The sequence below is a fragment of the Monodelphis domestica genome, chromosome 5 (assembly GCF_027887165.1).
Source record: "Monodelphis domestica isolate mMonDom1 chromosome 5, mMonDom1.pri, whole genome shotgun sequence".
Classification (NCBI taxonomy): Eukaryota; Metazoa; Chordata; class Mammalia; order Didelphimorphia; family Didelphidae; genus Monodelphis; species Monodelphis domestica.
The window spans coordinates 13362684-13386610 of NC_077231.1; the positions used below are offsets into that span (position 1 = coordinate 13362684).

General features: G+C 49.5%; 1 protein-coding gene across 4 annotated transcripts in view; it reads left to right on the top strand.

Moving 5' to 3' along the window:
- KIAA0930 (KIAA0930 ortholog) overlaps nt 1-23927 on the top strand; it is a 39448-nt gene that overhangs the window by 10907 nt on the left and 4614 nt on the right. Inside the window, exons 2-9 of one of the 4 annotated variants that reach the window (XM_056797634.1) lie at nt 16481-16638; nt 19281-19388; nt 19520-19597; nt 20403-20504; nt 21014-21154; nt 22131-22325; nt 22832-22994; nt 23291-23446. In XM_056797634.1, the coding sequence (XP_056653612.1) occupies nt 16481-16638; nt 19281-19388; nt 19520-19597; nt 20403-20504; nt 21014-21154; nt 22131-22325; nt 22832-22994; nt 23291-23446 (1101 nt within the window). The remainder of the gene's footprint in view (nt 1-16480; nt 16639-19280; nt 19389-19519; nt 19598-20402; nt 20505-21013; nt 21155-22130; nt 22326-22831; nt 22995-23290; nt 23447-23927) is intronic. The other 3 variants (XM_056797631.1, XM_056797633.1, XM_056797632.1) reach the window with 3 other exon arrangements.

Here is a 23927-nt window from a genome sequence, read left to right on the forward strand (position 1 = left end):
TTGTCTGAAGATATAATCTGTAGATTCTTTAGATTGGTATTTTCTTTTCTTTGTTTAGAAGTTCTGGATGATTTTCTTGCATTCTGTTGTTAAGGGTTTTGCTTTTTTTTTTTAACTTTTGGGTCCTTCTGTTTAACTTATAATCTTTAAATCAACTCTATACATCCTATTTCTGACATAGACATGTTTGGTTCATATGGAGATAATGTTTTCTTTTGATGTGTTCTGTGTTTTCTCTTTTTCTTTCAGATTGTCCTTTATTTCTGCATTTTCAATCAGTTGTTTTCTCTTTTGTTCCTTTACTGTATTTATTTCTCCTATGCAGGCCATAAAATGTTTTTTTTCTCTCTCTTCCCTGTTGGTTTATCTGCTTGTGTTCAATGTCTTAAGTTTTCTTTCTCCTGAGATCTTTGGTGAATTCAGCCTTTTCCCTCTCTATTCCCTTATCACTCACTTTCTGACTCCTTCTCCTTTGATACTGGTTTTCCAATGAGCTGAGCCTCAAAGGTGTCTTGATCTCCTTCCATCCTGGACAATTCACATTTTATCAACTTTGATCTCTACCCTAAGTGATTTTTTGGCAGGACAGCACTAGCCTTAACCAGAACACTAGTTCCCTTTGCTTCAGGAGAGGTAGACTCCTAAACAAGTTGATGTCCTGCTTCAGTTCTTTCTGCTTCTCAGTTCGCTGAGTACTGTTGCCCTCAGGAGGATTTTTTCAGTCACATTGGCACCTGAGCAGCCTGAGGAAGGGTAGGACAGACCTGCTATCTCTCAGGCCTCTCTTGCCTTCAAGGCTGCTCTTCCTCCTTTCTGCTGATCCTAATCCTATCCACTCTTTGAGTGGAGTCCTAATTCTGGGTTTCCGTCATTTACACTTAGAATGTTATTGCTACCCAGTCCTTCCCCTCCTCCTTTCAGTCCTTCCACAACAGCCTCACCTCCCCAGCCAGACTGAAAGCTAGTGGAGGGTAGGCACTATAAAGGTAGCAAAGTGGAAGGAAGGACACCTGGGTCCTTGTCTAAAGCTTTGCCATTGCTTTACAGGTTGACTTGCTCAGTTTCTTCCTCTAGGAAAGGGTATGATCAGTTTTGCATGATCTGCCTCATGGGCTCTTGGAAAGAAGAAAGTGCTTGGGAGCTGTGAAGACCTTAGAAATGGAAGCTGCAGTTGTCTTTCCAGTGAGTGACTAGCCTGAATTGGGATGCAGAAATCTTCAGTTTGAATCCTAGCACCATTGTTAATGGCATCTGGGGCCTTGGGTCTGGACCTCATCAATTTTCCCCTTATCTTTATATTGAAGGGACTACCCAGGAAACATAAGAGCCCAACTATTTCAGGATAAGATATACTGCCCTCTCCCTACCCCGACTTTGAGATAGGAAGAATGGCACTCCTTGAAAATAGCCTTTGAAGGATTACAATGCTCTTATCTCACTCAGAGTGGTCCCCATTTTACTGAAATGAAAGCTGAGGCCCAGAGAGTCACCCCAGATCACTCCTAGTCCCTTGGTTAGAGTGAGTTACAACTCACTCAACAGTGGTTGTAGGAGGATTCTGGGGTCTGGGGATGGGCTGGTTTTGTCATCATGCCAGGGCCCTAAGCTGAGAAAGCAATAAGCCCAGTCTAGCTAACCTTTGTTCTTAGTCTCAGCACAGGGTGGGAGAATGATGCTGGGGAGGCCCTTCCTGGCTCCAGCTTTCTACTTTCAGAAGGGAGACTTGAGTTCAGGTTTAACTGGTGTGGTAGAAAGACCCTTCCTTGGCTGGGAGCCAGGAGACTTAGTTTTAAGTCCCAGCTTTGCTTCTTACTGATTGGATGTTAGAAAAGCCATTCCCTCATTTCTCCTCTGGAATCTCAGCTTCCCCAGCTGTATCAAGTATCAACAATAATTTCCAAAGACCCTTCCATGTTCCACAGTCCCTCAGGTCCTCTAGAATGGATTCTCAACCTGCCTGCCCTGAGTGAAGCCTCCCTGGAGGGCTCATAACTCTCATAACTGGAAGTGCTGATGTCCTGATTAGCCAAGAGAGGTAGAGAGTACGGCCCAGTCTTGGGGCTGGGTTTGAGTCCTGGCTCTTAGTGACCTTGATGAGTTCCTTCTTCTCTATGAGCCTCAGTTTTTACCCCTGGACAACTTTGCTATGGAATAGGCATTCTTTTGTACAACATCCCAAAGGGCCTTTGCTTGGAGACTTCTAGTGATGAGAGTTGACCACCTCCTGAGAAGACCATCTTGACTGTTCATCACTATTCCAAGATTCTCAGAGATTGTCTAGTCCACCCCATACCTGAGCAGGCATCCTCCTCTCTTCCCTCTTTGTAAAAAAATGAAGAAATACCTGGACCATAATTCTAATCTGAAAAACTGATTTTATTTGTGGGCAAATAGTTAGTGGTCCCATCATTCCCAGTCTGTGATGAAAGATCTCTTGTGGATTTTCACAGTTGTTTTTATAGCCTTTTGACAGTTGAAGCAAATCATTGATTAATAAAACCCACATACTCAAAGTATGTTAGTTAATAGTTCATAAATTCTAGTATGAAGTCCAAGCATATTGATCTTATAAACTAATAGCCTCAGACAATAACTCTTAAGAAGAGTCATGAAGGTAAACAGAATTGTCCCTCTCAGTCATAAAATATGAGGACTCTGTTATTGACATAAATTCCTAGAAAAGCAAATACTATTCCTACTTTTACAATTGACTAAAATTGCTTCTGTTATCTTTATCTAGAATCAGGAGATAGTAAAGATGTGTGCTTAACACAAGAAGGTTTGTAACAGTCCCTCTTAAGCCAACTCACTTATATATGTGTCTGTGTGTATATATATAATATACATGCATATATATGCTTATACACAGTTAATTAAAAACTGGGACTAGCCTTTCTAACATTTAGCTACATGTACTACTTAAAGGATTATACAAGATGAATTAGTTTTATACTAAATCATATAAAAAGAAATTAAATGAAATAAATTCAAGTTAATCTCTTAAATGCCTGAGCAGGCATCCTCCTCTCTTCCCTCTTCTATGTTGTACCTGTCTCCTACTTCCTGCCTCAGTCCTGGTCTAACTAGATCTTATGAATCCATTTCTTTTCTCTTCCCATTCATTTTTCTCCAGAGGTCTAATATCCAGCTTTTCTAAAGTTCTGTTTAATTTCCTTAACTTCTTATTTATGTTTTTCATTGGATTTATCTACTTCTGAGAGGGGAAGGTTAAAATCCCTCACCAGTAATGTTTTATTATCTATTCCTGTAACTTGTATAATTTCTCCTTTAGGAATCTGGTTGCTATGCCATTTAGTGCATCTTTGTCTATGGTGCCTTTTATCATGATGTAATTTCTTTTATTTTTTAATTAGATCAATTTTTTACTTTTGCTTTGTCTGAGATCATGATTGCTACCCCTGCTTTTTTTTTTTTTTAAACTTTTTGGTATGGTGAGGCATAGTAGATTTTGCTCTAGCCTCTTACCTTTACTAGGCAAGTGTCTCCCTGTTTTAAATGTGTTTCTTGGAGATAGCATATTGTGGTGTTCTGGTTTTTAATTCACTCTGCTATCCTTTTCTGTTTTATGGGTGAATTCATCCCATTCACAGTTATGATTACTAATTAATTGTGTATTTCCCTCCATCTTATTTACCTTCTGTTTATTCTCTTCTCCAATCCTTTCCCTGTTCACAGATGTTTTGTTTTTAAGACAGTCTTCCACAAATCACTCTCCTTTTTCTCCATTCTCTCACTCCTTTATTCTCCCTACTCTCCTACCTCCCTCTTAGAGTAAGATAGTTGAGGGTGGGTGTTATTCCCACTTAAAAAATTTTTTTTAATCATAATAACACATTTCCACACAAGTTTTCCAGAGTTATATGATCCACATTGTCTCCCTCCCTTCTTCCCTCCCCCCTCCTGGAGCAGATAAGCAATTCAATCTGGATTATACATATATTATCATGCAAAACATTTCCATTTTATTCATTTTTTGTTTGATTTTTCTAGTTCTGATAGAGGAAGGTTCAGGTCGCCCACTAGTCTAATTTTTCTATCTATTTTCATCCTTGAGTTCCACTAATTTTTCCTTTAGAAATTTGTGCTCCTTTGTGGCATATAAATTTACCCCATTTTGTTTCTTTTCCCATTTCTCTTAGTATTAACTTCTTTTACTAAAAACTCTAGTTGTATATATATATATGCACACACATATATTTATGCATACATTTATCTACATACATATTTATTTCTTGGCATTTCATCCTATACAGTTTGTCACTGTTTCCTCTAAGTATAATTTTTCTAACTACCCAGGTGATAACAATTTTTAAGAGTTACCAACATCCTCTTTTCTTGTAGGGATACATATCATTTTACCTTATTGGGTCCCTTAAAAAAGTTTTTTGTTGTTTTTGTTTGTTTGTTTTTATTGTGTCTCCTCCCCCCCCCCCTTAATTACCTTTTGATGATTTGAGTTCTGTGTTTGGGCATCAAATTTTCTGTTCAGGTCTGGTTTTTTCTTTATGAATGCTTGGAAGTCTTCTATTTTATTAAATGACCATACTTTCCCCTGTAAGAATATAGTCAGTTTTGCTGGATAGTTGATTCTTGGTTGTAGACCTAGTTCCCTTGTTTTCTGGAATATCCATGCCTTTTGGTCCTTCAGTGTAGATGCAGCCAGATCCTGTGTTATCCTCACTGTAGTTCCATGGTATCTGAATGACTTCTACTTAGCAGCTTGTAATATTTTTTTCCTTGGTCTGTTAGTTCTTGAATTTGGCTATAACATTCCTGGGTATTGTCAGTTGGGGATTAAGTACAGGAGGTGATCTGTGGATTCTTTCAATCTCCACTTTCCCCTCTTGTTCTAGAATGTCAGGGCAATTTTCTTGGATAATTTCCTGTAGGATGATGTCCAGGCTTTTTCTTTTGTCATGGTCTTCCAGTAGACCAATGATTCTTAAGATTTTTTTTTTCCTGGGCTGACTTTCTAAATATTCTGTTTTGTGAATAAGGTATTTCATATTTTCCTCAATTTTTTCATTCTTTTGATTTTGTTTTATAGTATCCTGCTGCCTTGTGAAGTCGCTTGCTTCTAATTGTTGTGTTCTGATTTTTAAAGACTGAATTTCATCCCTGACTTTTTGGTCGTCCTTTTCCTTCTGGTCTGATTTTCTTTGGAGGTTATCTTTCATTTTCTTTGCCTCTTTTCAAGCTGATTAATTTTGGCTTTCAAGACACTATTTTTATCATTTTAGTTCAAGTGCCTCTGTTTCCAGATGACTTATCTTGCTTTTTAAGTTCTTTTCCCAGTTGTCTTCAGCCTCTCTTAATTGTGTTTTGAATTGTATTTTGAGTTCTTCCAAAGTCTGTGTCCAATTGGCTGGAGTTTCTGTGTTTTTGCTTGGTGTTTCTTGTTCCTCCTCTGTTACATTTGCTCTTTGTTCATTGCTTGGATAGAAGCTGTCAACTGTGATTCCTTTTTTCTTTTTCTTTCTTTCTTTTTTTTTAAAAACCCTTACCTTGTATCTTGGAGTCAATACTGTGTATTGGCTCCAAGGCAGAAGAGTGGTAAGGGCTAGGCAATGGGGGTCAAGTGACTTGCCCAGGGTCACACAGCTAGGAAGTGGCTGAGGCCAGATCCTTTTTTCTTTTTCTGTTGTTTGCTCATATTTACCCCCACCACCCCCCCCCCCCCGTAGTTGCCTGTAGTCTTGCTCCTCTCATTATGTGCTAGATCTGTGGATTTGAACTTTTCTGTCAACTTTCATCCTTAGAGCTTAGTCAGCAAGGCTCTCAGAGCAGTCTGTGTGGGTGGGGTATTGGAGCATGAGCTTCCCTGCCCTCTGAAGACTTGATAAGATTAAACCCAGGGTGTAGTTGATCTTGCAGAGCTGGATGTGCCCTGAGGCCAAAACCTCGGGAATGGGGGAGGGCAATATGGAGTGTCTCAGCTATGATTGGGCTGCCTTTTCTGAGGTTCTCCACCTGCCTCACCGCCACCTCTGTTCAAATCCCTGAGCCTGGCACAGCTTTGCCCGCAATGTACTCCCTCTAGACTAGTGCCCTTCCCCCACCCCACCCCCCACTTGCTGAGATTCCAGCCATTGCTGGGGGCTCAGTACTGTAGGTGGGGGGAGGGGTCCTGGGACCTTCCTTTTTCCTTCCTCTTAAACCTGAGTGTTCTCTAATTCAGGCTTTTTGGGGGTGTGCCTTTTAAGTTGAATCCATCAGGAGGGTTTTTTAGCTTTGTCCTGTTAGCTTTGGTTTTCAGTCCCCTAGGAGCATTTTGTTTTTAATTGGTGAGAAAGGGTTTTCAGTGGTCTGAACTTTCACTGCCTCTACACCCCTCCATATTATTCATTTTTGTAAGTGAATACTCTTATAAAACCAAAACCTCAAAACATATACCCAAATAAACAAGTGATAAATAATATGTTTTCACCTGCATTTCTACTCCAACAGTTCTTGCTCTGTAGGTGGATAGCATTCTTTTTCAGAAGTCCCTCAGAATTGTCTTGGATCATTGTATGCTGTTAGTAGCAAAGTCTTATCACATTTGATTGTTCTACAATATTGCAGTTACTGTCAATAATGTTCTCCTGGTTCTGCTTATTTCACTCTGCATCAGTTAACATAGGTCTTTCTGGTTCTTTCTGAAAACATCCTGTTCATCATTCCTTAAAGCATAACAGTGTTCCATCATCGTCATCTACCACAATTTGTTCAGCTTTTCCCCAAGGGGCATCCCTTTAGTTTTCAATTCTTTGCCCCCCACAAAAAGAGTAGCTATAAATGTTTTTGTACAAACAGGTCCTTTCCTATTTTTAAAAATCTCTCATGGATACAGACCTAGCAGTGGTATTAATGGATCAAAACGTATGCATTGTTTTATAGCCCTTTGGGCATAATTCCAAATTGTCCTCCAGAATGCTTGGATCAGTTCACAACTCCACCAATAATGCATTAGTGTCCCAATTTTGCCACATCCTCTCTAACATTTATGATTTTCCTTTACTGCCATTGGCCAATCTCATAGGTGTAAGGAGTACCTGAGAGTTGTTTTAATGTGCATTTCTCTAATCAATAGAGATTTAAAGCATTTTTTTTCATATGATTATTGATAGCTTTGATTTTTTTCATCTGAAAACTGCCTATTCATATCCTTTGACCATTTGTCAATTGGGGAATGATTAGGATTCTTATAAACTTGACTGACTTCTTTTTCTTTGAAAAATGAGACTTTTATCAGAGAAATTTGTTATAAAAATTCTTTCCCAGTTTGTTGTTTCCCTTCTAATCTTAGTTGCATTGGTTTTGTTTGTACAGAAACTTTTAAATTTAAGGTAATCAAAATTTTCATTTTACATCTTGTAATATTCTCTATTTCTTGTTTGGTCATAAATTCGTCCCTGCTGCACAAATATGACAGGTAAAGTATTCTATGTTCTCCTAATTTACTTATAATATCACTCTTTATGTTTAAATCATATGGACCATATGTTTGTGTTTATTTTTTGTTTATGCTTAAATCATTTTGAGGATTTTTTTGCCTCTTTGCTTTCCAATTTTCCCAGAACTTTTTGTCAAATAATGACTTCTTATCCCCAAATCTGTGATCTTTGGGTTTATCAAACACTAGATTGCTGAGGTCATTTACCCCAAATTGCTCAGGAGTATTTGAAGACAACTGTTGTGTATTCTCTTACCCCTTCCCCTCTCCTGTGAAACATGCCCCCTGTCCTGAAGAGGTGACAGGCAAGACTTGTGCCTCTCCTTATTAGGAGACTCTTGGAACTGAGCTCAGATGGCCAAATGGGGTTGTAACTAGACTGACAGATAGCTTTTGTATTCTAAAATCTTAAAGAAATTATGAGTCATCTTTTAAGTCGCTGTCTCCACCTACATTTGTAGTTCAGAGAGTCAAGTTCATACTTCTGATCTTAGCCTTTAAGGCCCTCTAGAGATCTACCTTTCCACTGGCCCTCCCATTGCAGGCATACCTCCTTTTGTTTGCACTTTATGGCACCATTTCTCCTATATCTTGTGCTCACATTGGGTCTCCATATCACATTTTGGCAACTCTTGCAACATTTCAAACTTTCCCATCATTATTGTATGTTAAGGTGAGCTATCATCAGTGACTATCTGATGTAGTTGATTTGGAGTGTCCATAGAAGATGGTGAACTTAAAAATGTTTGTGTGTGTCCACTGTCAACTTGGGAAAACACAGAACTCCTAAAATGGTCAGGAAAGAGATAGTGTTCAATATTCAGCTGGGACTCTGGGAACAGTATCTCTGGGAGAAACCCTGCTCTGAAGAACTGTAAACATAAGGATCTCATATACTTTGGAGAACTCAGGGCAACAAACATACATTGACAGGTTGTAAGCAGGCTTGGGAAAGAGGCTGTAGTCAGGGGCTGGGGTATATCTGGGAGTGGTCTACTATAATGGATACTAAAAGGATGGTTCCTGCACAGGTATTGGTCTTACTTACTTACTATGGGGGAAACTTGTAAGACTAAAAGGGTATTTAACATTTGACTGTCTACTAGTCCTGCCTAAACTGGGATCATTAAGTACTTTAAGGTCTATTGTTCCATCTGAACCAGATCAGTCTGGGACTTCCTTTGGAAAGGTTCTCAGGGGCAAACTTGGGGTTCCCAAAAACCCAGTTGATATCCACCAAATAGGGCCTTCCTTTTCCCTGAAACACAATTTGAAACTAGACCAAGTAATAACCCTATCATGTCCTCCAAGTGTTCAAGAGAAAGGAAGAGCCAATCAGTGAGGCAAACTTCATTCATGTCTTATTTTAAGAAATTGCAGCAGCCACCTCAGCCTTCAGCAGCTATCACCACCGAGGCAAGACCCCTGACCAGCAAGAAGATTAGAATTCACTGAAGGCTCAGATGATGGTTAGAATTTTTTTAACTAGCAAATATATTTTTCTTTTTAAATTTATTTTTCTTTTTAATTTTTCTTTAGAATATTTTTCCATGGTTACATGATTCATAATCCCCTCTCCCTGGCTCTCTCCTCCACCCTCCCAAAGCTGTTCCACTGGGTTATACACGTATCATTGTTCAAAACATATTTCTTATGTTATTCATATTTGCAGTAGAGCAATCCTTTAACATCAAAACCCTAATCACGCTACTTGACCAAGCATATATTTTTCTAATGCATTTTTGGTTCCACACAGTTCTTTCTTTCTCTGCATATGGAAAGCATTCTTTCTCACAAATTCCTCAGAGTTGTCCTGGCTCATTGCATTGCTGCTAGTAGAGAAGTCCATTACATTCGATTGTGCCACAATGTATCCATCTCTGTGTATAATGTTCTCCTGGCTCTGCTCCTTTCACTCTGCATCATTTCTTTGAGGTTGTTCCAGTTCACATGGAATCCCTCCAGTTTATTATTCCTTTTAGCACAATAATATTGATGGTTAGCATTTTTAGCAATGAGGTATTTTTTTAACTTTAGTATTTTTAATAAAAGTATTTTGAACAATAAAATATTTTAATTAAGGTCTGTACATTGTTTTTGTAGATATAGCATACTTAATAGACTACAGTATAATAGTATAAACATGATTTGATATGTGCTGGCTAATCACAAAATTTGTGTGCATTTATAGCAAGATTCTATTTATTGTGGCAGGCTGGAACAGAACTTGAAACATCTCCAAGGTCTGCCTATAGTTCCCTTCATTATTTATGGCATTTTTCCTTCTCCTATTCTTGCCCAGCCTTGTCCTGTCACAGAATTGGTCCAGGTTACCCACTGATCCTGGAGTAGATGCTATCCTCTAACCCCTAGTCTACACCCAGTTGAGGCCCATCTTGTCAGCATGAATGCTTCCTCCTCCAGGAAGGCCCCTGAGCCTACCTTGGAGCTCTTTTTGTCCCAGAGGCTGCTTGCCTGGTCTTTTTGCATCTCCCAACTTGTTCATATGCGCCTTGAGTTGAGGATGTCTGGTCATTTTTCATATTTTTATCCCAAGTGTCCAGTACCAGCAGCACAGGGTAGATTTCTCTGAGCCTCAGTCCTCTCTTCTGTAAAATGGGGGTGATGATTCATGCTATCTCGCTGTGTTCACCATGGATCTGGCAACCTGAGGGCTTAGAAATGAAGGATTAGGGTTAGACAATTGCTAAGCCTTTATTTACTGACCTTTCTGGCTTTGTGTTGGGGCTGGGGGCCTGTAGCTGTTTCAGGCAATAAGGATATATGGTTGTGTGCCTGTGGTAGGGTGGGAAGGCAGTTCCCCAGCTGTAGCCAAGGACAGAGACTCTCCACCCTCCCTGTCTACTTCTTAACACTCACTGCCTATTTGGCTGGAGAAGCCCTGGCACGAGGGGCTAGTACTGATTGTGCACTCGGTGGAGGGGTGAGTGGGTTTGGACCAGGAGCCACGTGCCTTTGGAAGCCTCAGTTTCCCTCTCTCTAGAATGAAGGGCGTGCCACCTGTGGTCCCTCCGTGTTCTCACTTAGACATTGGAGACTATCCATTCCAACCCCTCAAAAACTGTAGTGTGGGCAGGAGGGAAGAGGCTTGTCCGAGGTCCCATGAGTAGTGAGAGGCAGAGTCGGGATTAGGCCCTCGGGCCTGGGATTCTGCCCTCCAACAGGCTAGCCCCAGGAAGCTTCCTGCAGGAGGCAGGACTTAGGCTAGGCTGTCCGGGAAGCCGAGCCATCCAAAAGCTGACAGAGAGGAGGAGGCTCTTCCTGGGGTCTCTGGAGCGCCAGCACTCTGCAGGGGGATCTCCGCTCACAGGATGTGGGCCAGATGTGGTCATTTCTCCCCCTGGGCCCTGGATCTTAGGCACACGTCCTCCTCTGTTGGTGTGTCTGGTGCCCCAGAGAGGTCCCCTGGGCTTCACAGGCCTCTAGTACAAGAAGAGACTGCAGAGGCCTTCTCTAATGACCCTTTCATGTTATAGAGGAGGGAGAAAGTCCCTTGTCAGGAATGCTGGGGGCTGAGAAACACTAAGGAGTGCCTGGATGGACAGTGGACAGTATAAAGTGACCCCCCCCCCCCATCAGGCAGCCTCAGCATGGTCATCATTTACAGAGCCGATGCCAGCCTGTGGGACTCTATAGAGTGCCTTCATGTGGCTCAGCCATCGTGAGCCCTAAATCATTGGATCAGGATGCTTGCCTGGTAAGGAAGCTTTTCCCTTGGCTCTTCCAAGACCTGTAGGAGGAAGGCTGAACTGGAAAGGGCCTCCCACTGGTCTCCCTTTCCCTCGCCTTGCTTTTGGGTGAGAGACGCAGCCCTGGCCAGGGCTGTCTAGGGGCTGGGCAGAGAGGGCCCTCCTGTGTCCCGAGAGAGGTCCTCTTTGTTCTCCAGGCATCCAAGGCTCCATTCAGAGAAGACAGGAGTCCCTTCAGCTCTGGGCTGGCAGGCTGAGAGAGTGAGCAGCAAAGCACAGAGCAATCTTTGTCTGACCTTGAGATGTGCAGCTGTGAGAAGGGAAGGCCTAGGTGGGCTCAGCACTGGCCAAGGAAGCCTTCCTGCCCTCCATCCCCAGTAGCTCTTGGCTGATGGCAACCCCCTCTGCAGAGCCAGAGCCTGGAGGCAATGGGCCCCCGTGCCAGGAAGTCCTCACAGCTCTTTTGGTGACGAGTGTACCGGGTGCCCGGCACTGTCCTGGGCACAATCCCTGCTTTCCCTGAGCTTGTCTCCTGTGGGAGGAGGGAGAGGGGAAGGAGGATGTTAGAAGAAAGGAATGTCATTTAAGTAGGAGAGAGAGCCAACAACTGGGGGCAGAGGGCCTGGGCAGAGCCTTGAAGGAAGTGAAGGATGGAGAAGATGAACCTCTAGACCCAGGGAAAAACTTGCTAACAGAAGGTTGGGGTGTTGGGTTCAGGGATTCCGGGGCTCTAGCCTTAGGGCTAGAAGGGACTTCATAGGCTACTGTATCTAACCCCTCGTTGAACAGAAAAGGAAACGGAGGCCCAGGAGACCCGGGGTAACCAAGGCATCAAGCAGCAGAGCTGGGATTTGAACCCAGAACAGCTGATGCCAAACCCAGGGCTCCTTCCACCATTTGTATTGTCCCTAGTTTGGCTGGAGAGAATCATGTGAGCTGGGACCCAAGTGATGGGGAGCAACTTGACTGGAGAGCAGGGCGTGTCTAGGAGGGGGTGGCATGGGGGGTGTTAATGGAGAAGGTGGCACCTGCACACATTCTGGGGGTGGGGCAGGGCAAGTGCAGAGACATGGAGGAGACCAGTTTAGCTGGCTTTTACTGAGTCTGCTGAGAAAAGAAACTGGAGCCGAGTTTAAAGGGCTTTTAAGGCTTAACAGAGGAGTTTGCGGTTGGTTCTTGGGGGAATATGAAGCCCCTGGAGTTGACTGAGCATGTGTCCATGTGGCCACAGCTGGCTGGAGGCTTCCACAGGTTTTTCTGGGAGAAATTTGATGGAGAAACGTAGGAAAACTGCCTAGAAGGGTGGTTGGGTCTAGTGGAGGCTTTTTAACCACAGGTAAAACATGGACCTATTTGAAGGCAGCAGGGAAAGAGCCAATAGGTAGAAGAAGCCGTTGGAGGAGTCCAGGCTGTCCTTGGCGAAGGGGAAGGGTCACTTCTCTGTCAGCCTGGAGAAAAGCGGAGAGTGCACGGGGATGTTGAGGCGTCTTCCCTAGGACTGTTGGCAGGGCTGCTCCTTGCTCCCAGGAGGCCCACTTCCCATGTCTAGCTGCTGACTTATTCAGACCACTTAATTGATGCAATTCGTCAGCCACTAGACCTACATAAGCTGAGCATCTCTCTCTCCAAGGGGGGTTCCCCATGTTTTTGTGGTGGTGTCCTTGGAGCTCGGTCTTGTTCCAGGCTGTGACTTGAACCAGGAAAGAGAAAATCCAACTCCACTTCCGGGTTTGAGTTCAGCCCAAAGTCTTCCAGGGCTGGCAGAATTCTCAGGGAATCTGGATGGGAAGTAAGATTCAGTGTGGGAGAGTGAGGCCATCATGGAGGCCTCATGCCACCTGCCTGACACCCTCCCGAGGATGTTTGCCCAGCGCCAGGGTCTCCCAGGCTTTCTGAGCGAGAAGGAGCCGTTCCACAGACGGCCCTGCCCTTGGGCCTGTGAGTGTGTGCCAGGCCCTCTGCCAAGCCCGGGCCTTTCACCCTCGGGGAGCTTCTGTTCTTCGGGAGAGACTTATGAAGGCAGCTCAGAAACCAAGTTTTCAGCAGAAAGCCTGCGACCATCCCTCAGGAAGTCACCAAGTCTGTGTGACGTAGCCCGGGGCAGAGCCTGGACTGGGCCAGAGTGAACTGGGCTTTCCGGGATCGGCAAGCTCAGGCATTTTACCCCTGTTGTCTCCTGGCAGAACTGTGCAGCTGGACACGGTCCGGGAGCCTCCTGAAGGGAAAGGGAAATTCGAGGTGAGGGAGGGTCTGTGGCGGCCGCAGCCTGTGGGCTCCCAGAGAGAAATGCTGCCAGAGATGTTTATTGTCAAGATCTGGGCATGTAAGCCCAGAAGAGAAGAGGAGTTGGGAGAGGCCATGAGTGATCCTGTGCAGCGCAGACGAGAGCCTTTGTAAATAAATGGGTGGTTTGAGAGGAAGGGGACAGAATCCTCCAGGGAGCTGCATGGGTGTCGAGGACCAGATCTTGGGATCCCTGATCCACCAAAGAATGAACTTGGGGTTCTCAAGAGTCACAGAAACACCGAAGTCATGAACCCTAAGAAGGGTCCATTAAGAGTCACTTCCTGTGGGACCCCAGGTGGATCCTTTCCAGCTCTGAGCCTTGGTAAAGTGAGAGACAGGATAGCCCCTGGGTTCCCTGATGTCCGCCTTCTTCCTCATCTGCTGCTCTTGTTGGACCACCATGGAGTTTGGCTGGCTATTATTTCCTTCTCCAGGGTATCCAGGGGGTTCTTTTGTCGAGTGAAGAAAGGCCAGAGTGACTTGCCCAAGATCACCCAGCTAAGGAGGATGGGAGGCTGGGTCTTTACGCAGCTCTTCTTGCCTCCAGCCCAGGGCTCTGACCACTATGTCACAGCTGCCTTTATCAGCCCTAACTGGGCACTGAGCTGTAAGATCTCACTGGGCTGGGACTAGAGGGAAGGAAAGGAAAAAAGTGTGTGCCTTGGCTTGTGAGAAACCCCAAGAAGAGCCGATGGGAAAACTGGGAGAATGTGGGAGATGACTGACGAGGGCTGAAAAATGAGGGAGGCTTGAATGCTTGGGCCTGTTTGGGGGAGAAATCAGAGAATGTCCGAGCTGGGAGGGGCCTAGGACCAATAATGCCAGGGTTGGAAGGGGCCTTCGATCAGGGAACTCAGGACAGGGGTGTGTCTCAAGAGGACGGTGGAACAAGTGCCATCTTTGTGGGGGGCCCTTGCTTTGTGACTGTCCCCAGGCTCCCCCCATCTGCCCCGGCCCCATGTGTTCCCTCCCCCCTCAGCCAGTTGTGGGCCCAAGTCTCTGTGGCCCTTGGGTCTATCATGGAGACCCCCCCACCCCTGGCAGGGCCGAGAGTTCCTTTGCTCCTGCTTTTATTCAGGGGCCCCTCATGTTCTGGTCCAGAAATGGATCTGCCATCATGCAGGTGTACCAGGCCCTGGGCTAGGCCTCGAGGATGTCGAGGCCAGGATGGCACCTCCTTCTGTGCCAGGGAGGCAGCCCTTCCTTCCTGCCAGCGGAGAATACCCCCAGGGCACAGTCACTGAGGAGACGCTGAGAGATGGGAGACTTACAGAGTAGCCCCTCAGCAGCAGCATCAGGTGGGCCGAATCTGAAAGGAAGAGAGGGCGAAGAGGAGGAGGAGGAGGGGGAGGAGGGAAGATGGAGGAGGAGGAGCAGGGGCAATGGAGCCCAGAGGGAGGGCATTCCAGGCCAGGCTGAGAACAGATGCAATGCCAAATTGGGGGGGGGCAGTGGATGGGTAGTTTGGCAGCTTCACCACAATGTGGGATGGAAGGAATGAGTCCCAGAGCACTGCGCGGTGCTTGTGCTTGTCAGGGCTTTCAAATGCCAGCCTCAGGGACTTGAATTGGTCCCTAGAGGCAAGAGGGAGCCCCCACTGTTTATGGAGCCAGGGAGGGACATGATCAGACCTTGGTTTGGCAGCTATGGGGAGAGAGGGAAGCCTGGAGCCTTCACAGAGTTCCTTCAGAATCTGTAGGGCAGCATCTCCCAGCTTCCCCCTGAGGGTGGCCAGTGAAGGGAAACCTCTGAGGCCTCCCATGATGCTTTAGGTCCACCCTGAGGATTTGGGGAGGACTTTGACTTGGGGAGTTTTAATGAACTTGCAGTCCATTGAGACTTCCAGATCTTTTTCATGTGAAGAGGCATGCTCCCAAGGGATGAGGACAGTCTGTTCACCCTTCCTCTCATCTGTACAATGGGGACAATCATCCCTACATCCCATCTCTCCTCCAGGGCTTGTGAGGCTCTGTCGAGGTCATGTGAATGGCAGCAAGGAGCTTAGTCAAGGGAAGGATCATTTTCTGTCCCAGAAGCTTGTGGTTGGTGATCAGATTTGGAAAGAGGTGGTCATGGGCCTCTGCCCCAGTTTGATTGTGTTCACGAGGGTTTTCTTTGTCTTTGTTTAGTCCAGTTCTTGGGATGGGGGTCAGTTAAAGGATGTAACAGCTTTGGGCCAGACCCCTCTGCTCCTGATGGGGTTCAACTCTGCCCTCCCCACGGAAAGGCTCCTCCAGCTGCCTCTCGGGAAGCCTTCAGAGTGCTTCATGCTGGCCTGGCCTTGTGGGGGAGGGGATTCAGAACTGGGTCTCAGTCCAGACCCAACGGAAGCTGCTCTTCTCTAGCTATCGCTGCCCCCCAAAATGGTGGTGGGTCCTTTCCTGTCCTCGTGATGTCTCCGCTGTTTTCCTTTTCCCCAAGTCTCCTTCTGCTCTCCTTTTCCTGAACCTTCCTTCCTACCCTGAATCTCTTGCCTTTCTCCATGCTATCCTCTTTGTTCTCTCCTGATTCTTTCCCTCTTTCTTCCTTGATCCTGTTTTTAAAAAACCCAGAAAAGATTAATCCAAACTCCCATTGAGGAAACTCTTGGCAGGTGCCCTAAGGACAATTTGTAACTCGTAGCCATAGAAGGCCACCCGGGGCACAAGGAATTAGTTGACTTAATTAGCTGACTTGTCTAAAGTCACATAGCCAGGATGTCTCAAGTGGGATTTGAACTCAGGCCTTCCTAACTCCGAGCCACTGCTTGTGTTTGAGACTACTGGGGTTTCTGAGATGGGAGATCTGTGCCAGGCTCTAAGGACATCTTGATCTTAGCCTGCTTCGTTAGTTTTACAGAGGAGGAGATCGCAGCCCAGAGTGGGAAAGGGTTTTTGCCCTATCTTCTTCTCCCTCAGGCCCTTGACTGGCAGGATGGTTCTTCCCTCTCCTGTCACAGCACGTGCAAGCCTCGTTCTCTGGTCCCCCGCTGCTGTCTCCCCGCCTCGTCCCAGCCTCAGCCTCCCTTCTCCCTCTCTCTCCTCCCCAGGGTGCTTCAAAGATGACCGCATTGTCTTCTGGACCTGGATGTTCTCCACGTACTTCATGGAGAAATGGGCTCCGAGGCAGGATGACATGCTCTTCTACGTGCGCCGGAAGCTCTCCTACGTGGCGAGTAGTGACAGCCCCAGTGACGAGGGCAAGAAGGTGAGTGGCTACTGGGGGTCCCTCCCCAGCGGACCTAGCCCCTCCATGCAGTCGCTGCATCCCAGACCCGCCAGGCAGAGACTGGCCTTTTGTTGCCTGCCACGTTGGCTGCGTTTTACAGGGGAGGGAGCAGGCTCCACCCAGGGAGGCCCCATCTACTCACTCCATCGCTCTTTGCTTCCTGAATGGCCTTCCCAGCTCTGGCTCCCATCTGGGTCTGTAATGGGGCACCCAGTTCTCTGCCTGGACTCTTCCCCATTTCCCTTCAGAGCCCCGACCCCAGCACATGGCCTGATCTCTACCGCGTCCCTGTACCCACCATTTCTTCCTAGAAGCTCTCATCCACTTCTGCAGTGACCGTCTCCCTGCTTGCGGCTTCTTCCCTCTCCATCCTTCCTCCAGCCAACAGGTCTCCCTTTCAGGATAAAGCCCAGCCACGTTCCACAGTCCCCCTGAGCTCCTCCCTTCCTGGGCAGTTACCCATTTCTGCTTGGGCCCCTTCCCTTGTTCTCATTCCAGGCACAAGCTTGGCTAGCTCTTCCTCTCCCAGGCCTGGAATTGTCTCCTCCCCACCTCTGCTCTGCCCTACCTTCTCTCAGCTTTGAGGATCTGCTCCTTCTTGAAAGGATCTTGTGTAGCCTTAGCAGAGGAGCCTGGAAGCTCCTCGAAGGCAGGGATTGGTTTTTGTCTTTGTGGATGCTGCCACAGCCTGGGCACAGAGTGTCCCCTTGGTGGATGCTTTTTGATTTGAATTAGAGTCAGAGAGAGAATTTTTAACCCAAGACTTCTGATCTCCCAAATAAAAAATGAATCTCTGAAATGAAAACAAATCCCTGGGAGATAATGATTCCCTCCCCTCCCATCAAACCCTTCCTGGGGTCTGCTTGTGGCCACTCAGCCTCAGTGTTTTCACCTATAAAATGGGGGCCACAGAATGTTAAAGCTGTCAGAGGCCATCTGGTCCAGCCCTGAGAAACACTGAGGTCCCCAGAAGTCTTTGCGTTCCTATGTGATGGCGCCGAGATCGAGAGGCTAATTTTGGAGGCGTGCAATCATTAAAGTTAAAGGATGAAGCTGCTAGTCATTTTATTACCTCCAAGTAGCGGTAGTAGTAGAGAGGGACATGCGGGAGAGAGGTAGAGAGCTGCCTGGCCTACCGCCCCACATGCCACTCTGAGGAGTGAAGCTCACCACCGCTGATGGGGGGCTCCCTCAGCTTCCAATCTGCAGCCACAAGAGTTGGGTCTCGCCTTTAGAAGCCATTTTCTCCACCCGCTAGCTCTGCCCATCACCTCTCGGGAACCTGGGCGGGCAGTGCCTGTGGGAGCCCTTTCCTATCCCTGCTTGCAGGAGGCCCTTCAAGTCCTCGGGACCCACCCTGGGCAGCTCAGTTCTACCCGGGGCTTAACGTTGTCTTTCTGCCCTCCCCCGGCCTCGTTCTGGGAGCCTTTGTCCCGTTGGGCACCGAACTGAGTGCTGGAGATACCCCAAGAGGAAAAAGTCAGCCCCTGCCCTCGATGAGTCTGCTGCTGCCTCCCCTCCTGAGATGTGGCCCCACCAGGCCCTCGAGGCCTGGGGCTCTCCCCACACTTCCTCCTTGGCCCCCAAGCAAGGGAATGGGAGCAGACGCCGTCCCAGGGGCCCTGAGTGGATGCCCGCCCCAGAGCCTGTGAAGGAGGTGCCAGCCTCGGTGGCTCTGAGCTCTCTTCTCCCACTGGAGAAGAGACTGGGGTCTCTTCCATCAGGGACCTGGTGAATGGCACGGCCCCCTGCTGGCAGCTGGTGACTAGGAACATTCTTGGGGCTCCTATGGAAAGGAGGGTCTGGGGGTGGGGAGAGATGGAGCGTTTGGCATTGAGGACAAGATGGAGGATTTAAACTCTATTTTTAGAAAAACTACAGAATATCTTGTCTGAAATATTGTCTTCATTTTGAACTCTCTTCCCTCCCCCCTTCTCCCCACCCCAAAATAAAGAATTAAAGCTAAATAAAAGAACCCCTGGCTGCCTCTCTTTGGGGCCAAGCTGGGATGCTGTCAGCCGGTATGCCCATCCCTTTTAATGGGGCTGTTGGACTTGTCCTTTGCCTTCTGGGTGCGATCATCTGGGTGCCCTTGGTCCCAGCCATGGGGGACAGCTGCTGCAGGACCTTCAGAGAGAAAGGGCAGAAGTCTCCATTTTATGGGCATTCAGGCCATTTCCCAAGAGGGACCCCCTGGCTTTTGTTTCTCCCTGCCCTTCCCACTTCCTTTTCTCCACTCCAGACTGCCCTACTGTAGGGGGCAGGTGCAGCCCCCCAGGGTTGAGGCCTGTCTCAGGCTTCCCTTCAAGTCCTGGGTGGGCTGGGGCTCCCTGAAGGGCCCGCTGCTCTGCTAGACGGTTGGGGCACATTTCTGGAGTTCTTCCTGTATGTTCCCAGGCACTTTGCCCCCTTGTTGATGGGAGAAAGCTCATGCAAGGAGGGAGTCTCATCATGGCGGGCCTTGATCCTCTGCCTTGATCCTGAATCCCCCCGGCCCCAGAGCCCTCCCACTGAGGATGAGCCTTCTGGGAGGTTTTTCCTTAGGGTGGAGGCCGATGGGAGGGAGCGGGGTCCTGAGGGAATGGGCCAGGGGGCTCACGGGACCTCTGGCTTCCACCCAGCAGGTAGATGTAGAGGTTTACCGACGGGACTCCAAGAAGCTGCCTGGCCTTGGAGAACCCGACATTGACTGGGAGGAGAGCGTTTGCCTGAATCTCATTCTGCAGAAGGTTCGAGCACCCATGAGCGTACCACGTAGGGGAGGGGGAGGCATGGGGGAGGCCCCTCGGGGAAGGCTGAGGGTGATAGGCCTGAGGGCGGGTTCGCTGATGGTGCCCTGCCCCTCCCCCTCAACTTCTAGCTGGACTACATGGTGACGTGTGCCGTGTGCACTCGCTCCGATGGAGGCGACATTCACATCCACAAGAAGAAATCCCAGGTGAGGTTCCCAGGGAGGGTCCTGGGCACAGCGCTCAGGGCTGCTTACGAGGGACCAGAGCCTATCAGCTCCGAGTTTGGCTGTGGCCAGGATTGCTCTCTTGCTTTCCAGGGTCCAATTGAAGGCAGTGGAGACCCCAGATAATCCAAAACCACTTGATTTGGCTTTAGACTAGTTTTCTTTCTCTCTTTGGGAAGAGGGTCTTTTGAATTGGCCCAAATGTAAGCCCCCCCCTTGAATACAAACTGCTTTCCTAAAGTATTTGCAGACATACATTGGAAATAACGGCAAGAAATGAGATACTTCCAGGATCTCGTGTCCTTCTGGGGATCTTCTCCTTCCCCCCTTCTTCTTGTCCCCCACCCTCTCTTCCTCTTTCCCCTTCCCTCTTCTTTTTCCTCTTTCCCTCTTCTTTTTTCCCCTCCTTCTCTTCTTTTCTCCCCTCCTTTTCTTTCTCTTTTCTCCTCTCCTTCTCTTCTTTTCTCTCCTTTTCTTCTTTTCTCCCCTCCTCTTCCTCTTTTCTCCCCTCCTTATCTTTTCTCTCCTTCTTCTCTTCTTTTCTCCCCTCATTCTTCTCTTCTTCTTTTCTCCCCTCCTTCTTCTCTTCTTTTCTCCCCGCCTCTTCTCTTCCTCTCATTTTTCCTCCTCCTTGTCCCCCCTTTCTCCTTACTCCATACAAATGCCATTTTGGCTTTGACATTGCTGCTCCCTGGGGGCCTGGACAAGGCAGGTCCTGGTGGGTGGGCCCTGGCAGGTGGGTGGGTTCTGGATGTTCCTCACTCAGCCTGTTGAAAATGTCTTTCAGCGAGTGTTTGCGTCTCCTAGCAAACACCCAATGGACAGCAAGGGGGAGGAGTCCAAGATCAGCTACCCGAACATCTTCTTCATGATTGACAACTTTGAGGAGGTGAGTGGCCCTGCCAGCTTGGGGAGGTGACCGGAAGCCCCTGCTGGGCAAGGAGGCATCTCATTGAAGCTCTGCACACGGCTGGTGCTTCATAAATGCATGGACTGTGAGCCACTTAGAGAGCAGAGGAGGTGTTTGGGGAGAGTGCCCTGAGCCCTGTCAGCCTCAGTTTCCCTCTCTGTACGAGGAGGGGGTCCCTTCTGCTCTTGGTCCACAGTCTCTGTCGGTATAGCTATCCCCTCTGCCACGGTCTGAGACCAGTGAAAGTTATTTCTTCTGGTCTCAATTTGCCCATTTGTAAGTGGGATGTTCAGGAACCCTGTGCTGAGAGTGGCCCGGGCATGCATGTGTGTGGGAAAGGCCTTTCATAGCACCTGTCAGTCACAAGGGGCGGCCGTCCCCCTTTCCGAGACACACAACCTGAGTACAGGAGGTCAGCTGGGTTCCGGGGACGGGGATGCAGCGGCCTCCGGTGCCTCCCCTGGCCCTCATTCCTCGCTGCCCCGCAGGTCTTCTGTGACATGACTGTGGGGGAAGGCGAGATGGTCTGCGTGGAGCTCGTGGCCAGTGACAAGAGCGACACCTTCCAGGGCGTCATCTTCCAGGGCTCCATCCGATACGAGGCCCTCAAAAAGGTCTACGACAACCGGGTAAGGCCTTTGGGGAAAGGGGGTCAGGGATGGGAGACAGTAGAGGCGGTGGCACAGCCAGAGGGGCTCAGCTGAAGGGCCTCCCAGGCTGCAACACCCCTGTTCTAGGTCCCCTCCCAGCCCTGACACCCCTGTTCTAGGTCCCCTCCCGGCCCTGACACCCCTGTTCTAGGTCCCCTCCCGGCCCTGACACCCCTGTTCTAGGTCCCCTCCCGGCCCTGACACCCCTGTTCTAGGTCCCCTCCCGGCCCTGACACCCCTGTTCTAGGTCCCCTCCCGGCCCTGACACTCCCATTCTAAGTCCCCTCCCGGCCCTGACACCCCTGTTCTAAGTCCCCTCCCGGCCCTGACACCCCTGTTCTAGGTCCCCTCCCGGCCCTGACACCCCTGTTCTAGGTCCCCTCCCGGCCCTGACACCCCTGTTCTAGGTCCCCTCCCGGCCCTGACACCCCTGTTCTAGGTCCCCTCCCGGCCCTGACACTCCCATTCTAAGTCCCCTCCCGGCCCTGACACCCCTGTTCTAAGTCCCCTCCTGGCCCTGACACCCCTGTTCTAGGTCCCCTCCCGGCCCTGACACTCCCATTCTAAGTCCCCTCCCGGCCCTGACACCCCTGTTCTAAGTCCCCTCCTGGCCCTGACACCCCTGTTCTAGGTCCCCTCCCGGCCCTGACACTCCCATTCTAGGTCCCCTCCCGGCCCTGACACCCCTGTTCTAGGTCCCCTCCCGGCCCTGACACCCCTGTTCTAGGTCCCCTCCCGGCCCTGACACCCCTGTTCTAGGTCCCCTCCCGGCCCTGACACCCCTGTTCTAGGTCCCCTCCCGGCCCTGACACCCCTGCTCTAGGTCCCCTCCCGGCCCTGGCCTTCCCTTTCTTACCCATGACTTACTGCTTGATTTGGAGTGGAACGTCTCCTCTTGGGAAGGCCGTCCATGCGGGGAGGGCTGGCCGGTGGGTGATGCTCTGGTGTCCGGCAGGTGAGTGTGGCAGCCAAGATGGCCCAGCGCATGTCCTTTGGCTTCTACAAGTACAACAACATGGAGTTTGTGCGAATGAAGGGGCCGCAGGGAAAGGGGCATGCGGAGATGGCGGTCAGCCGTGTCTCCACTGGCGACACGTCCCCGTACGGAACCGAGGAGGACTCCAATCCAGCCTCCCCCATGCATGAGAGAGTAAGGAGGCCGGGGGGCTTCCTGGAGGAGGAGCCCGAGCACAGGGCGCCGGATGGGGAGGCTGCTGGGACGGGGCAGCACCACAGATTGGCAGTGCAGTGTCGGCCCAAGACCTGGGGACGGGGGTGAGGCACGGGCAAGGCTCATCTGGGACAGGCTCTGCTCTGAGCCTGTCCAGGGTTGCCCTGAGGTGCTTCCGAGGCAGTGGGGCCGCTTGTGCCGGAATGCCGGTGCACGTGTGGGGCAGGTGGACACACATGTGTTCATGCACACAGTCTGTGTAGGGGCGTCTGTCACGTGACGCATGGCACACCCAAGCACACGTGTGTGTGTTCCGGGGGAGCCGTGCAGCCTGTGAGATGGCGCCCAGGCCCCGGGCAGGGACTGCTCTTCGCCTCTGAATCGCATGCTGTCTGCCTGCTTCAGGAAGAATCCTGGGGGCGAGCCGGGCACGGGGCAGCCTTTCCCGGCCCAAGCTTGAGCCATGCAACCTGCTCTTTCCCCAGGTGACGTCCTTCAGCACTCCTCCGACCCCCGAGCGCAACAACCGGCCGTCCTTCTTCTCCCCCTCCCTCAAGCGCAAGGTGCCCCGGAACCGCATCGCAGAGATGAAGAAGTCCCACTCGGCCAACGACAGCGAAGAGTTCTTCCGGGACGACGACAGCGAGGGTGAGGGAGGGCTCACAAGGAGTAAGAGAGGAGCCTGGCTCGGGCCTCCTCCTGCCTCCACTTTCCTAGCAGGGCCATGAGGCCATGAAGGCATTCCCCCCCCCCCCCCACCCCCGGCGGCGGCCCTGCCTGACCTGCTCTCTCTCTCTCTCTCTCTCTCTCTCCGTCTCTGTCTCTCATTCTCTCTGTCTCTGTCTCTCTGTGTCTCTGTCTCATTATCTCTCTTCCTCTCCGTCTCCCTGTCCCTCTCCCTCCTCCTGTCTCTCTCCCTGTCTGCCTATCTCTCTCTTTGGCAGACCTTCACAATGCCACCAACCTGCGGTCGAGGTCTCTGTCCGGGACGGGCCGCTCCCTGGTTGGCTCGTGGCTCAAGCTGAACCGGGCCGACGGGAACTTCCTCCTCTATGCACACTTAACCTACGTCACGCTGCCCCTGCATCGGATTTTAACAGGTAGCCTCGCTTGCTTGCTCACTTGCTCACTGCTCCCATTCCCTGTCCTACCCCCCTCCCCCCCCCCGGGCTCAGGCCTCACATCCCGTCTACACTGCTTCCTCTCGCATGTGCCCCTGTACGTACTAGTGTAGCAGATGAGGGGAGGATACTGAGATGCTGGCAGGGGAACGGCTCCTTCGGAGTCACCCAAGAACAATAACTACCTCCCCGATTGGACCAAGATGAGGTGCAGCATTCCTGTGGCCTGAGGGTGCATGTCTGAAGGGGCGTGGAAGGAAGTTGAGTGGAGCGCCCGGGCTCCACAGGGCCCGCTTTTGCACAAATGAGAACCGAGGCAGCAGGGGCTAATGGAGAGGGCGTAGGGCCAGCACACCCCTGGGCAGTGGTTCACAGCTGGCAACCGCAGTGGAAGGAGACAGATATACTGTGGATCCCGGAGAAAAGTGGCTGAGATGGCCAAGGGCCCGAGGCTGCCTAG